The sequence below is a fragment of the Triticum dicoccoides genome, chromosome 4B (assembly GCF_002162155.2).
Source record: "Triticum dicoccoides isolate Atlit2015 ecotype Zavitan chromosome 4B, WEW_v2.0, whole genome shotgun sequence".
Taxonomy (NCBI): domain Eukaryota; kingdom Viridiplantae; phylum Streptophyta; class Magnoliopsida; order Poales; family Poaceae; genus Triticum; species Triticum dicoccoides.
The window spans coordinates 597,363,444-597,379,382 of record NC_041387.1 but is presented as its reverse complement, the minus strand read 5'-3'; the positions used below and the strand labels follow the sequence as shown (position 1 = coordinate 597,379,382).

At 44.3% G+C, this 15,939-nt stretch overlaps 1 protein-coding gene across 1 annotated transcript in view; it reads left to right on the top strand.

Annotated features, from left to right (window-relative positions):
- LOC119292865 overlaps positions 1-10,350 on the top strand; it is a 29,595-nt gene extending 19,245 nt beyond the window's left edge. The window contains exons 2-6 of the mRNA XM_037571544.1: positions 7,027-7,220; positions 7,318-7,582; positions 7,706-7,801; positions 8,638-8,757; positions 10,078-10,350. Coding sequence (XP_037427441.1) covers positions 7,027-7,220; positions 7,318-7,582; positions 7,706-7,801; positions 8,638-8,726 — 644 coding nt within the window. The 3' untranslated portion in view covers positions 8,727-8,757; positions 10,078-10,350. The remainder of the gene's footprint in view (positions 1-7,026; positions 7,221-7,317; positions 7,583-7,705; positions 7,802-8,637; positions 8,758-10,077) is intronic.
- The last annotated feature ends 5,589 nt before the right edge of the window (positions 10,351-15,939 follow it).

Genomic DNA, 15,939 nt, shown 5'->3' with positions numbered 1-15,939 from the left:
ACTCACCAGATGCTATCACAAAAGTTGCAGGTGCAGATGACACCAGTGCAGGTAATGCAACCGAGCTCAGATGGGAGCTCAACAAGGATCTTGGTCGTTGCTATGTTTCGTCTCATGTTGATCAGTAGTGGAGCCCAGTTGGGACGATCGGGGATCTAGCAGTTGGGTTATCTTATTTTCTCTTGGCTTCGTCCGTAGTCGGACTATGCTTGTGCTCGGAATGATGTATGAATTATATGTTCATTGTGTGAAGTGGCGATTGTAAGCCAACTCTTTATCCCATTCTTGTTCATTACATGGGATTGTATGAAGATGACCCTTCTTGTGACAAAACCACAATGCGGTTATGCCTCTAAGTCGTGCTTCGACACGTGGGAGATATAGCCGCATCGTGGGTGTTACAGACATACATCAAGTGTTCTCAAATCCTTAAAGACTCAATCCAATAAGATAACTTCAAAGGGAAAACTCAATCCATTACAAGAGAGTAGATGGGGAGAAACATCATAAGATCCAACTATAGTAGCAAAGCTCGTGATACATCAAGATCGTGCCAAATCAAGAACAGGAGAGAGAAAGAGAGAGATCAAACACATAGCTACTGGTACATACCCTCAGCCCCGAGGGTGAACTACTCCCTCCTCGTCATGGAGAGCGTCAGGATGATGAAGATGGCCACCGGTGAGGGATCCCCCCTCCGGCAGGGTGCCGGAATGGGCTCCCGAGAGGTTTTGGTGGCTACAGAGGCTTGCGGCGGTGGAACTCCCGATCTATCTTGTTCCTTAAAGGTTTTAGGGTATATGGACTTATATAGGCGAAAGAAGTCGGTCAGGGGAGCCATGAGGGGCCCACGAGGGTGGAGGGCGCGCCTAGGGGGGTGGGCGCGTCCCCCTGCCTCGTGGCCTCCTTGAAGCTTCCTTGACTTCAGCTCCAAGTCTCCTGGATCATGTTCGTTCCAAAAATCACGCTCCCGAAGGTTTCATTCCGTTTGGACTCCGTTTGATATTCCTTTTCTTCGAAATACTGAAATAGGCAAGAAAACAACAATATGGGCTGGGCCTCCGGTTAGTAGGTTAGTCCCAAAAATGATATAAAAGTGTAAAGTAAAGCCCATAAACATCCAAAACGGGTAATATAATAGCATGGAACAATCAAAATTATAGATATGTTGGAGACGTATCAGTACTTCTGTCGCCAAGAAAGCAGCGGTAGTAACGCCTGTAACCAACCGGTAGTACCGGCCAGACGGGCACCCTAGTGGTTGAGCTGTGGAACCACTCAAGCACCGCTGGGAGTCCTCCTAGGGCAGGACAACAGAGTGTACCAGCGGTAGAACCGCCTGTAACACCGGTTGTACCGCCCGGTCATCATCACCCAAACCACGATCAAATGTGTGCAATAGTACTAGATGGTTCAAAGGGGTAGGAGATAGGCTTGGGATAGAGCACGTAACTGTAATAGGGTGCGAGGAACTCCAAGAGATCAAAAAGACCAACGAGAAGAAAAAAACTTGAAGACCACAACACCTAAGGCCTAGAGCACGACTAAGGCAAAAACAACACGGACAAAACGCGAAAGACAACCTCTCCCAAGAGAGGGCGGTGGCCGGATCCACCTATGTTTGAGTCAATTGGTATGGCACCGCGAAGAATTATCCTTGGGCCCATGACCAAAACTCGTCTTTGAAGCACATGTATATCCGCAAGGTTATCATGAGTGTTGACATACTTGAGCTTGATCTCCCCTCGCATAATGTGATCTCAGATGAAGTGATACCAAATCTCAATATGCTTCGTCTTGAAGTGTTGTACCGGGTTGAGAGAGATCTTGATGGCACTTTCATTGTAACACCAAAGAGGCACTTCGTCACAAGTGACACCGTAATCGTTCAAAGTTTGCCTCATCCATAGAAGTTGAGCACAACAACTACCGGCAGCCAAACAAACAAAACATCTCGGTGCAGTAGCCAGGGCTCCGCCTCCTCCTCTCCTCCTCCAAGAAAGAAAGCTAGGGTTCATGCCTCTCGCCGGCGTCGGCGCAGGTCCGCCTCGTCTCTGGTGGCCCTAGGGCCATGGAGGCGCGATGGATCCTGGCAAGGGCCGGCGGGAGGGCTCCGTTTTTAGTCGTTTTTTTCAATCTTGTTAGGGTTTGTGTCCTACTCAGGAAGGCGAGACGGCGGCGGCTCCCTGAAGATGGAATAAAGGTATCCCCGCCTAGCCCCCGTTCCGGTGGTGCGTCTAGCATCGTTGGTGGGCGTGTGCAGGTGTGTCTCCGGCAGATCTATCTTTGGTGGATTTGCTCAGATCTCGCCGTTGTTTGTCTACATTCATGTGTCTTCGGTTTGGATCCTTCCAATCTACGTTATTTTTCATCGGTGGCGGTTGCTATTCTAGGGTGCTGGTCCTATGGGGCCTTAGCACGACGACTTCCCGACTATCTACTACAACAAGTTGTGCCCGGCTCTGGTGATGGAGGGGCGATGACGGCGGCGCGCCTTCGGCTCACTTCGGTGCTTGTAGTCGTCACCAGGTGGTCTACGAATCTGGATGTAATTTTTATTTCTGGTATTCGTTGTACTGCCATGATTGAAGATGAATAGATTGGAAGTTTTTCCGCAAAAAAAACTACCGGCAGCCACATACTCCGCTTTGGTGGACGAGAGAGATACACAACTTTGCTTCTTAGAAGACCAACTCAGTAGAGAGCAACCAAGAAATTGGCACCCTCCGGAGGTGGACATCCTATCCACTTTGTCTCCCGCCCAATCTGAGTCTGTATAGCCCAAAAGATCAAAGTCGGATCCTCTTGGGTACCATAAGCCAAAGTTTGGGGTATGAGCCAAATATCGAAAGATTTGCTTGACCGCCACAAAGTGGCTTTCCTTAGGTGCGGCTTGAAACCGTGCACAAATTCCCACACTCAACATGATATCCGGTCTAGATGCACAAAGGTAAATCAAGGATCAAATCATGGAGTGATATACCTGTTGATCCATCGCTTTACCATTGGGATCAATGTTAAGTTGGCATTTGACGGGCATTGGAGTGGAGGCCGGGTTGACATCACTTAGCTTGAATCTCTTGAGCATGTCTTGAGTTTATTTGGCTTGCTTGATGAAGGTTCCTTCTCTTCTTTGCTTGATTTCGAACCCGAGAAAGAACTTCAACTCTCCCATCATAGACATCTTGAACTTTGAGGTCATGCACTACAAGAAATATGTCAACTAGTGACCTTCTGTCAGTGATCCCGAAAGAATTGGTCATAGATCTATGACCATTTGAGACCAATTGGTCAAAAGCTGTTCGGGGGGCTCCAAACCCTAAACCATTGCGACCATTTTGGTCAGAAAGGTCGTAATTTCCTTACATGAAATGGTCATAAAGCAAACAACGCTAGTCCGCTGCCTTATTTCTACTTGTTAATGACCAATATAGATGGTCATAGCCTTGTAAATTGTGGTGGGTTGTGATGACTAGGCGCCATCTCATCATTTTTGCCTTTGTGTCATGTCCATGTGTCAATTTTTGCCCTAGGTTGTGAAGCAACCTATATTTCTGTTATTCCAAAAATTCCCAAAAAATTCTCATAAATTGTTTGGATCATATCTTCATCAAATATGTCAAAAACCTTCCTTGCCTGGTTCAAACATAGTTCAACAATATTCATTTTCCTATTCTGTTCAGAGCAGCACTTTGTGAAGGAAGTACCACTTTGGCATGTCCAAATAGTATCCATTTTCTACAGTGCTTTCCTATGCCCAAATAACCATCCTCCACCAAATGCCAGCTCAATCCATTCATTATTTTGAGCCCAGCTTCAACATTCGTATTTATGTCCAGTGTGGTACTTTGCAAAGCAAGTACCACCTAGGCTCATCCTTTTGAGCTGAAAATTTGTGAAGACAGTCTTCTTAGTAACTGATCATCCTCAGCCAAAACTCATGCCCATTAGCCATGTAAATTTCCCGTACCGCTAATCAAACACTTGGCTGCTAATTCATGTTTGAGCATCGATCGGTCTCCTCGTGAGAATCTTATGTTGCAATTTTCTTCCTAGCACCTACCTGGCGAGTTCTCGAACCACTAGACATACCTAGGCCGCCCAGAACACATGGCAACGCCACGGTCACGCGGTGACCACGCGGCGGACATGCGAGTTTACGCGCTCTAGAGTTGGGGGCCTCGGCCACCGCCCAAACCTCGACGTATCGCCACCAAACCATGTATTTATGATTAAATAGGTACTTATGTAACTATAAATTATTTTTGGAAAAAATAAATAGCAAACTATGAGGCAGCTGCAGTTCAAATTTGACCCGCTTCCAGCTGGATCGTGGAAATTTGTCTTTTTCATGAGAGGTGGATCAAAACTTTTTACACCCAACCATTTGTGAATTAAATATGTCCTAGTTTTTTAGAAAATTGATTTGGTCCAATTTTGCAACAATTATTTGGGAGGTCCTTTACAAAAAAAACTCCTTTTGGGCACTCGAAAAATGGAAAATGATTTTTTCGTCCAAAGAAAATGAAAACTTCCTTAGGCAACATTGTTTGTCATTCCAATATGCACCCTTGTGCACAATATGAGATCATTTGAACAAACTATGCCATGAATGTGGCCATAAGATTGATCATTCGGCTTGAAAGCCATTGATCTCCACACGTGATACCTCGTTTCTGAGAACACTTTTTTAAAATAATTTCCGTATTACAAGTTTGTTATTTTTCCTGGGAACTTGGCCACATATAATGACACAATGCGAAGGTTTCCCAATTTTTTGATTTTTTTTAAATTTTTTATGCCCATTTCAAAATGCGGTTAAAACGGCGGGAATGACCGTTCCTAGCTAGTGGTTGAATCTGAGATTTTTTTTGTGTTTCTCTAATTAAATAGATACTTATGTACCTAGAAATGATTTTTGGAAAAAAATAAATAGCAAACTATGAGGCAGCTGCAGTTCAAATTTGACCCGCTTCCAACTGAATCGGCGAAAATCTGTCTTTTTCATGAGAGGTGGATCAAAACTTTTTACACCCAACCACTTTGTCAATTGTGCATTAAATATGTCCTAGTATTTTAGAAAATTGATTTGGTCCAATTTTGCAACAATTATTTGGGAGGTCCTTCACAAAAAACCCTCCTTCTGGGCACTCGAAAAATGGAAAATGATTTTTTCGTCCAAAGAAAATGAAAACTCCCTTAGGCAACATTGTTTTGAATTCCAAGATGCACCCTTTTGCACAATATGAGATCATTTGAACAAACTATGCCATGAATGTGGCCATAAGATTGATCATTTGGCTTGAAAGCCATGAATCTTCACGCATGATAGCTCATTTCTGAGAACACTTTTTTAAAATAATTGGCTTATTACAAGTTTATTATTTTTTCTGGAAACTTGGTCACATATGATGACAGAATGCGAAGGTTTTCCAATTTTTTGATTTGTTTTGAATTTTTTATGCCCGTTTCAAAATGCGGTCAAAATGGCGGGAATAACCGTTCCTAGCTAGTGGTTGAATCTTGGAATTTTTTTGGTGTTTCTCTAATTAAATAGATACTTATGTACCTAGAATTGATTTTTGGAAAAAATAAATAGCAAACTACGAGGTAGCTACAGTTCAAATTTGACCCGCTTCCAATTGAATCGACGGAAATTTGTCTTTTTCACGAGAGGTGGATCAAAACTTTTTACAACCAACCATTTGGTCAATTGTGCATTAAATATGTCCTAGTATTTTAGAAAATTGATTTGGTACAATTTCGCAACAAATATATGGTAGGCCCTTCACAAAAAACCTCTTTTCGGACACTCGAAAAATGGAAAATGATTTTTCCGTGCAAAGAAAATGAAAACTCCCTTAGGCAACATTGTTTTGAATTCCAAGATGCACCCTTGTGCACAATATGAGATCATTTTAACAAACTATGCCATGAATGTGGCCATAAGATTGATCAATTGGCTTGAATGCCATGAATCTTCACGCATGATAGCTCATTTCTGTGAACACCTTTTTAAAATAATTGACGTATTACAAGTTTATTATTTTTCCTAGAAACTTGGTCACATATAATGACACAATGCGAAGGTTTTCCAATTTTTTTGATTTTCTTTTGATTTTTCTATGCCCGTTTCAAAATGCGGTCAAAATGGCGGGCTTGACCGTTCCTAGCTAGTGGTTGAACCTTGAAAAACTTTTGATGTTTCTCTGATTAAATAGATACTTATGTACCTAGAAATGATTTTGGGAAAAAAATAAAGAGCAAACCATAAGGTAGCTCCAGTTCAAATTTGACCCGCTTCCAACTGAATCGACGAAAATTTGTCTTTTTCACCAGAGGTGTATAGAACCTTTTGACAACCAACAATTTTGTCAATTGTACGTTAAATATGCATTAGTATTTTCTAAAAATTATGCGGTACAATTTTGCAACAAATACATATTAGGTTATTCACAAAAAAACCCATTTTGGGCACTCGAAAAATAGAAAATGGCTCTTTCTGCAATGAAAATGAAACCCCCCAAATCAACATTATTTGTAATCCTAAGATACACACATGTGCACAATATTGATTGATTTTAACAAACTATAAGTGGTTAATATGTTGAATGTTTGCCCTGAATAAGAGGATAAAAACTATAAGAAAAACAAAAGAAATTGTTTTTACACAACCTTAATTCTGATTGGTTGAATTAGCTATGGCATGGATCGATGACATGGCGGAGATCCGTCCATCCATACAGCCATCCACCGTCCATCCAACCCACTGATCCAGATCCTACCCTACCCTACGCTTCTCTCCCCAATCCAACCCACCTCTCCCCCTCCCCGCCGCCTCCCCTCACCTTCTCTCCCCGATCCAGATCCACACGCTGCCGCTGCCGCCGCCGCCCCTCATCTCCCTCGACACCTCCCATCCCCACCGACGACCTCGATGCCCTTCTCCCCCACCAGCGCCGCCCCCATCCTCTTCCCTTCCCCTCACCTTCCCTCGCTCTCTTCCCTTGGCCACTGCATGAGCAGGACTGCGGCGCAGCACCACCGGCTCGTCGTCAGGGACGTGCACGGCGGGCTTTGAGCTCACAGCGACAGATCCACGCCGGGGTGAGGAGCCTCCTGTTCCGCGGCCACTTGGTGCCCTCGCGTGCCGCCGGGAGAGGAGCTCTCGTCACGGCCACCTCTTCTCCAAGTGTTGCCATTACCTCAAGGACAAGGAGGTTTGGTTTTTGCTTCTACACTTTGCGTTCATGCCACTCGTAGATGCTTTATTGAATGAATATTGGGTCTCTTTTTGATGCATGTGGAATTCGCTAGGCGCGATATAGCCTCGAGCTGGCCACTGTGACGGATCTGCGCCAAGGGCTGCGCCGGCCGAGGAGCCTTGGTGTTCTGCCGCCACTTCATTCCCTCTTCCCCTCTGTGTGCCACCGGGAGAGGAGCCCTCCTGATCTGCAAACGAGGTGTCCAAGGTCACGCACAGCAGGGAGGAAGAGTGATTGGGCGGCCACTGCTCTGCGTGAATGCTTCTTCAAGGGACGCCGCTACTCCGACCACTCCATGGAGTTATTAGTTCATCAAGGTGCCCCCCACTCCCCCCTCTCTGTTTGATTTGGCACGGTTTCCTCCCAACACACACAGATGACAAACCTGGGCTTGTTGATCTGTTTCTGAAGATGTTGTTTCTATCTTCTCTCTACTGCAGGAGAACATGGCCCTCTAGAAGGTGTTCGAGGACCCGAGGCGCACCTCCAAATATTGCCATTGCCTAAAGGAGAAGGCAATGAAACTGGATGCACGTGTGGGTGGCAGGAGGGCTAGTTCATGTAGCTTACTTCCTGTTTGTCATTTTGGTGGCTTGCCATTTTATTTACAGCAGTGTGGATGATTCCATTATCCTAGTTTTCACATTTATATTAGTCACTTAAACAAGCCTGGGTTAAGTTGAGTTGTTCTGCTGCTGATGGCAATACAAGCCAATAGATCTCACATGCAAAAATTCAACAGATTTTGCTAGGTTAATGTTGAGTTGGGGCTGCTACCTGCATATGAATGAATACAGTAATGAAGCAGAGATACTTACTTGTGCAGGCAAAGATACATATTATTGATGCCACTGGATTGATCAGTTGGCATATATACAAGGATGAATACAACCGTTTAGTTAGTTTCCATGATTGGTTTATTTGTGATTCGCTCTATCTCTGATGGTTACCTTGCTTGTGTCTGAACCTGTATGATAAGCTAATATATTTTCCAGAAATGGCTTGGGAACCTGTTTGGTTCCGACTAGCTACCTATTGTGCAGCTAGTTCCATGAGTATTTAGTCTCCTGTCCTCTTTTCTGGTACTGATTTGCCACATAATGTTCATGATGCATCATATCTCATGTCGAAGTACTTTGTTGTGATGCTTTGTTTTGGGGTCAATCAGTAGTACTCTGAACAAGAGCATAAACATATATGATTGTGTTATATTAATTGATTGCATGCCCTCCTGGATTCTGTTTTTTCCTGCTGCATGTGTGCTGATAGTTTTTGCATGGTGTGCTTCGATTGCATGCCCTCTTGGATTGATTGTGTTATATTAATTGATTGCAAGCCCTCTTGGATTCTTTCTTATCTGCTTCAATTGTAGGTATGCAGAGCCAGATCGTCTGCCACCGTTGCCAGAGGGTGCTGGCCTACCCATCAGGGGCGCCCAGCGTGTGCGGCGCCATGTGCTGAGCCATCACCGTCGTGCCACCCCCAGCGCCAGGTACTATGTGCAGCCTGATTTCCTTTCAGTTGTTCTGCTCTTTTCGTGTTGGCATCGCCTCACAACGTGTATAACCATCCTGAGGTTCAACTCTGGAATGTTGCTTTGGAAGTAGGATGGAGTTTTGCATTGTATGACAAATGTTATAAAAATTACGTAGAAACATTTGTGAGGAGTACATGCTAGACAAAGAGTTACCATGGGATTTAAATTTCATTCTTCCCACATGCATGTTTAGTATGGTCAGATTATTTTCTATGTTTACTTCAGTTCAAGCTTCTGTGTGCCTAGGTTTACTATCTGCTGCTGGTAGGATACTTACTCCATGGCTGATAATATCAGCGTGATGGATAAATCTTATGTTGCACCCTGTCATTTGTTCTCAAGAGGCCAAGTGGTTTTCTGCAAAAAGCATAGAGAAGTATTGTAAATTCATAGGAAATAAAAAAATTGTTTAAAGTTTATTTGGGTTGTATCTGTATATACACTATTTTCTCAAAACACAAACCTGTACATTCACAGCTGAATAGATGATACATTTTTTTTGGATCTGTACATGCAATTTTTTGCACTGGATTGGTGGTTAGTTTTATGTACCGTTTGAACTATAACAGAATAGCATTAGTAGTGCTCTGATTTAGTTCTCATCAAAATCAGTAGCCCTCTCTTGTGTTCCTGTTATCAGAATTGTTCCTTCAAGGATATGCCAGAATGACATATGTGTTCAATCTTCAATGTGAACAATTGGTGTTTTCCTCTTAGTTTTGGCCCCTAAATATTTTTCTTGAAGCTCCACTGCCGCATCCTGTTCTTGGTACAACAAGTAGCACTTCTTGAGTGTTTGCACAGTTTTCCTCCAAAGTATTCTGCATAGAGCTCTAACTAAAATGGCATGTTCTTAGTTCTCCCCTTTGAGTAGTTCTTAGTTCATCATGCTATCTTGTTCCTTTCAGTATGTGCCCACGTATATTTAAGCTGCACCTGATTATATATAGGCATAGCACGGGCTCGGGCTTTTAAGCATGCCACATCTCGTTCTGTTTATGTAGCTACCATGTTACATGTTCTGTACTTACAGTTCCTAGCGATGTATTCAAGCATGTGAACACATATATTTACACGTACCCCTGTTTATATCAAGGCCTCCCTGGTAGGTTATGTACCGAGTGGCAACCAATTAGATCTTATACTGATGAAATGAACTAGTTCTTTTTATATGCCGCATTCAGATTCGTCATGTGATTATTAGTTATTTTTAACCAATGCTAGACCTAGCATGTGTACACTCTAATCTCTAATGATGTTTGTCTTTGTGTTCAGGAGCTCCGGGTCTACAAAATTTGAAGTTTGAAACCATATAGCTCTACTCAGCAAAGAGTCGTCTCTTCTATTTGGTTGTAATAGAATGTAAATATTGTAATATTGTAATAGTAGGCATATCTGGGTTGTAATAAGTATATACAGATTATAGTAGACTTAGTTAGTTTTATTTGATGAACTACATTTGTACTGTTCTGTTTAAAATATTGATTATGTACGTGATTTGAAAACGTGTGGAATGGAAACCTAACTTGTGGGATTCACTTATGAAAATAATCTAAGCAGTTTTGAATTTTCTGTCAAGTGGGCCCAATGTGTGAGAAGATGACAAGTGGGACCAGCTCCAAAATATAATGGCCCAAACAATGTTAAAAGGCCTCGACCCAGAAATAAATAAAAGGCTGAAAAGGGCTTGGCCCGTGTAACTTATAGAAAAAAATAAATATTAAAAGGCTGAATAAATGGGCTAGGCCCATGTAGAAAACCGAATTGGACCGGGCTGATTCTTGTGCCACATCAGCTTGGCACGGTGGATGCCTACGTGGTCTGGGGAGGCTACTAGTGACCAAAATTTTGGTCGAAGAACCAACGACCTTTTACAGAAGGTCGTTAATTTTAGTTTACGACCGCCAGCTTTTGAACTTTTGTTTTTGGTCAAAAAAGGTCGCAAATGAAAAACACTGACCTTTCAGCGGCCAATAGTGAAGGTCACAAGTTGACATATTTCTTGTAGTGATGAGAGCGGCAAATTCTTCATTGAAAGCTTTGTTAGGGGAGCCAAAGATAATATAATCAACATATAGTTGGCACACAAACAACTCCCCTTCGACCTTCTTAGTAAAAAGAGTGGGGTTGATTTTCCCGATCTCGAATCCACGATCTTGTAACAACTCAGTAAGATGCTCATACCATGCACGTGGGGCTTGTTTAAGGCCATAGAGCTCCTTGTTGAGTTGGTACACATGATCAGGTAAATAAGGATCCTTGAACCCTGGGGTTGTTTGACATACACCAACTCATTAATGGGACCATTAAGAAAAGCACTCTTCACATCCGTTTGTTGCAACTTGAAATTATGCTAAGAAGCATAAGCAATCAACAAAAGAATAGATTCAAGGCGAGCGACGGGAGCAAAGGTTTCACCGTAGTCGATACCCTCGACTTGGGAGTAGCCTTGTGCCATCAAACGAGCCTTGTTGCGAACAATGATCCCATGAGCATCTTGCTTGTTCTTGAATATCCACTTGGTTCCAATGACATTATGATTCCCGATTGGCCTTGGCACTAGTTTCCACACTTGGTTGTGCTCAAAGTTGTTGAGTTCTTCATGCATGGCATTGAGACAATCCGGATCCTCGAGCGCCTCATAAACCTTTGGGGTTCGGCACAAGAAACAAATGTGTGATGTTCACAATAGTTTTCTAATTGTCTACGAGTGATTACCCCCCTTCTTAGACTTCCAACCACGTTCTCCATGAGATGACCTTTGGTGGTGAGCTTGGAAGCGACCTTCACGGCATGACGCTCTAATTCCTCCTCGGATGTGAAAAGAGGAGGGGTTACTTGATCATCTTCAGCGCCGTCTTGAGCGTGTTCTTGATCTTGAGCTTGCTCTTGATCTTGAACCTGCTCGAAAGGGAGAACTTGATCTTGGGCATCGCTTGGCGGTTCACCACCATCTTGAGGTTGATCTTGCCCTTGATCTCGTTCACGAGGTTGAGGGCATGCACTTTGTTCTTCGGAAGCGTGTGGGTCTTGGGTTGGTGATGGCTCCACTTGAGTGGAGCATTGTCCTTCTCCTTCGGCCACAAGGGGTTCCTCAATGGGTAGGATATGACCAACACCCATTCTTCTTATGGCTTGGGGAGGAATTTCATCACCTACATCACAAGTACCACTTTGCTCCACTTGGGAGCCGTTATTCTCGTCAAACTCCACATTACACATCTCCTCAATGAGTCTCGTGGACTTGTTGAGGACATGGTAAGCATGAGAATTTGTAGCATAACCAACAAATATGCCCTCATGAGCTCTAGCCTCAAATTTAGAAAAAAAACACCTTTCTTGAGAATGAAATACTTGCACCTGAACACCCGGAAGTACTTGAGGTTGGGCTTATTACCGGTGAGTATTTCATACGGAGTCTTGTTCAAGTCTTTGCGAAGATAGAGCCGATTGGATGCATGATATGCGCTGTTGATGGCTTCAGCCCAAAAGTTGTAAGGAGACTTGAACTCCACCATCATGGTCCTTGCCGCATCCATCAACGTCCGGTTCTTCCTCTCAGCAACACCATTTTGTTGAGGGGTGTATGGTGCAGAATATTGATGTTTAATCGCCTCATCACTAAGAAACTCATCCAAGGTGTAGTTCTTGAACTCGGTGCTGTTGTCACTCCTTATTGTCAAGATCTTTGCATCATGTTGACGTTGAGCTTCATTTGCAAAGTCGATGATGGTTTGTTGAGTCTCACTCTTCCTCTTGAAGAAGTATACCCAAGTGTATCTTGAATAATCATCCACAATCACCAAGCAATACTTTCTACCCCCAAGACTATCAAAGGATGGAGGCCCAAAGAGATCCATGTGAAGGAGCTCCAATGGTCTCTTCGAGTAGATGATAGTCGTGGGAGGGTGAGCCTTCTCATGAAGCTTTCCTTCGATACAAGCACTGCAAGCACGATCTTTGGCAAAAGTAACATTTGTTAGTCCACGGACATGGTACCCCTTGAGAATACTTTGCAAAGATCTCATATTGACATGGGCTAAACGGCGATGCCAAAGCCATCCCACATCAACTTTAGCCATTAGGCATGTCACGGTCTTAGTGAGTCGCTCCGAAAAGTTAATCACATAAAGGCCGTTCTCGACATGCCCAACAAAGGCTACTTTAAGAGTCTTGCTCCACAAGAGGGCCATGGTATCAATATCAAAGAAAGTGGCAAAAGCCATGAGTGCTAGTTGACTAACGGAAAGTAAATTGTATGAAAGGGACTCAACAAGCATGAATTTCTCGATCGTGAGATCATGAGAAATGACAAACTTGCCAAGACCCAATACCTTGGAGGACGAGGCATCACCCCACTCGACATTGGTGGGCATAGATGGAATCTTTTGCACGTCCACCACCAAATCCTTGCTTCCAGTCATATGATTTGTGGCTCCACTATCGAGCAACCATGATCCCCCACCGGAAGCAAACGCCTACAAGAGATCAATGCTTGGTTTTAGGTACCCATTTTGTAATGGGTCCATTGATGTTAGTAACAAGGGTCTTAGGTGTTGGAAATATGCCCTAGAGGCAATAATAAAAGGATTATTATTATATTTCCTTGTTCATGATAATTGTCTTTTATTCATGCTATAATTGTATTATCTGGAAATCGTAATACACGTGTGAATACTTAGACCAAATACGTCCCTAGTAAGCCTCTAGTTGACTAGCTCGTTGGTCAACAGATAGTCATGGTTTCCTGACTATGGACATTAGATGTCGTTGACAACGGGATCACATCATTTGGAGAATGATGTGATGGACAAGACCCAATCCTAAGCATAGCACAAGATCGTGTAGTTCGTTTTGCTAGAGCTTTTCCAATGTCAAGTATCTCTTCCTTATACCATGAGCTCGTGTAACTCCCCGATACCGTAGGAGTGCTTTGGGTGTACCAAACGTCACAACGTAACTGGGTGACTATAAAGGTGCACTACAGGTATCTCCGAAAGTGTCTGTTGGGTTGACACAGATCGAGACCGGGATTTGTCACTCCGTATAACGGAGAGGTATCACTGGGCCTACTCGGTAGTGCATCATCATAATGAGCTCAAAGTGACCAAGTGTCTGGTCACGGGATCATGCATTATGCTACGAGTAAAGTGACTTGCCGGTAACAAGATTGAACGAGGTATTGGAATACCGACGATCGAATCTCGGGCAAGTAACATACCGTCTGACAAAGGGAATAGTATACAGGGTTGCTTGAATCCTCGACATCGTGGTTCATCCGATGAGATCATCGAGGAGTATGTGGGAGCCAACATGGGTATCCAGATCCCGCTGTTGGTTATTGACCGGAGAGCCGTCTCGGTCATGTCTGCATTTCTCCCGAACCCGTAGGGTCTACACACTTAAGGTTCGGTAACGCTAGGGTTGTATGAATATGAGTATGCAGCAAACCGAATGTTTTTAGGAGTCCCGGATGAGATCCCGGACGTCACGAGGAGTTCCGGAATGGTCCGGAGGTAAAGAATTATATATAGGAAGTGCTGTTTCGGCCATCGGGAAAGTTTTGGGGTCACCCGGTATTGTACCAGGACCACCGGAAGGGTCCCGGGGGTCCACCGGGTGGGGCCACCTATCCCGAAGGGCCCCGTGGGCTGAAGTGGGAGGGGAACCAGCCCCTAGTGGGCTGGTGCGCCCCCCCTGGGCCCCCCTCTGCGCCTACGGTTGGAAACCCTAGGTCGGGGGGGCGTCCCACTTGCCTTGGGGGGCACTTCACCCCCCTGGCCGCCGCCCCCTTGGGAGATTGGATCTCCCAGGGCCGGCGCCCCCCCTGGGGGCCTATATAAAGAGGGCAGGGGGGAGGGCAGCCGCACCCTATGCATTGGCGCGTCCCTCCCCCTGCTACACCTCGTCCTCCTCCTGCAGCAGCTTGGCGAAGCCCTGCCGGAGTTCTGCTGCATCCACCACCACGCCGTTGTGCTACTGGATCATCATCAACCTCTCCTTCCCCCTTGCTGGATTAAGAAGGAGGAGACGTCATCCGCTCCGTACGTGTGTTGAATGCGGAGGTGCTGTCCGTTCAGCACTTGGTCATCGGTGATTTGAATCATGGCGAGTACGACTCCATCATCACCGTTCTCTTGAACGCTTCCGCACGCGATCTACAAAGTGGTATGTAGATGCAATCTCTCTCCCATGACTCGTGCTTAGATGAACTCATAGATGGATCTTGGTGAAACCGTAGGAATTTTTTTTATTTTCTGCAATGTTCCCCAACAGTGGCATCATGAGCTAGGTCTATGCGTAGTTCTCTATTGCACGAGTAGAACACAAATTTGTTGTGGGCGTAGATCTTGTCAACTTGCTTGCCGCTACTAGTCTTTTCTTGCTTCAGCGGTATTGTGGGATGAAGCGGCCCGGACCGACCTTACACGTACGCTTACGTGAGACAGGTTCCACCGACTGACATGCACTAGTTGCATAAGGTGGCTAGCGGGTGTCTGTCTCTCCCACTTTAGTTGGAGCGGATTCGACGAAAAGGATCCTTATGAAGGGTAAATAGAAGTTGACAAAGATCACGTTGTGGTTATTCGTAGGTAAGAAAACATTCTTGCTAGAACCCAATTGCAGCCACGTAAAAGATGCAACAACAATTAGAGGACGTCTAACTTGTTTTTGCAGTAATTGTCATGTGATGTGATATGGCCAGAAGTTGTGATGAATGATGAATGATATATTGTGATGTATGAGATCATGTTCTTGTAATAGGAATCACGACTTGCATGTCGATGAGTATGAGAACCGGCAGGAGCCATAGGAGTTGTCTTTATGTTTTGTATGACCTGCGTGTCATTGAAGAACGCCATGTAAATTAATTTACTTTATTGCTAAACGCATTAGCATAGAGGTAGAAGTAGTCGTTGGCGTGACAACATCATGAAGACACGATGATGGAGATCATGATGATGGAGATCATGGTGTCATGCCGGTGACGAAGATGATCATGGAGCCCCGAAGATGGAGATCGAAGGAGCTATATGATATTGGCCATATCATGTCACTACTTTATATAATTGCATGTGATGTTTATTATGTTTATGCATCTTGTTTACTTAGAACGGCGGTAGTAAATAAGATGAT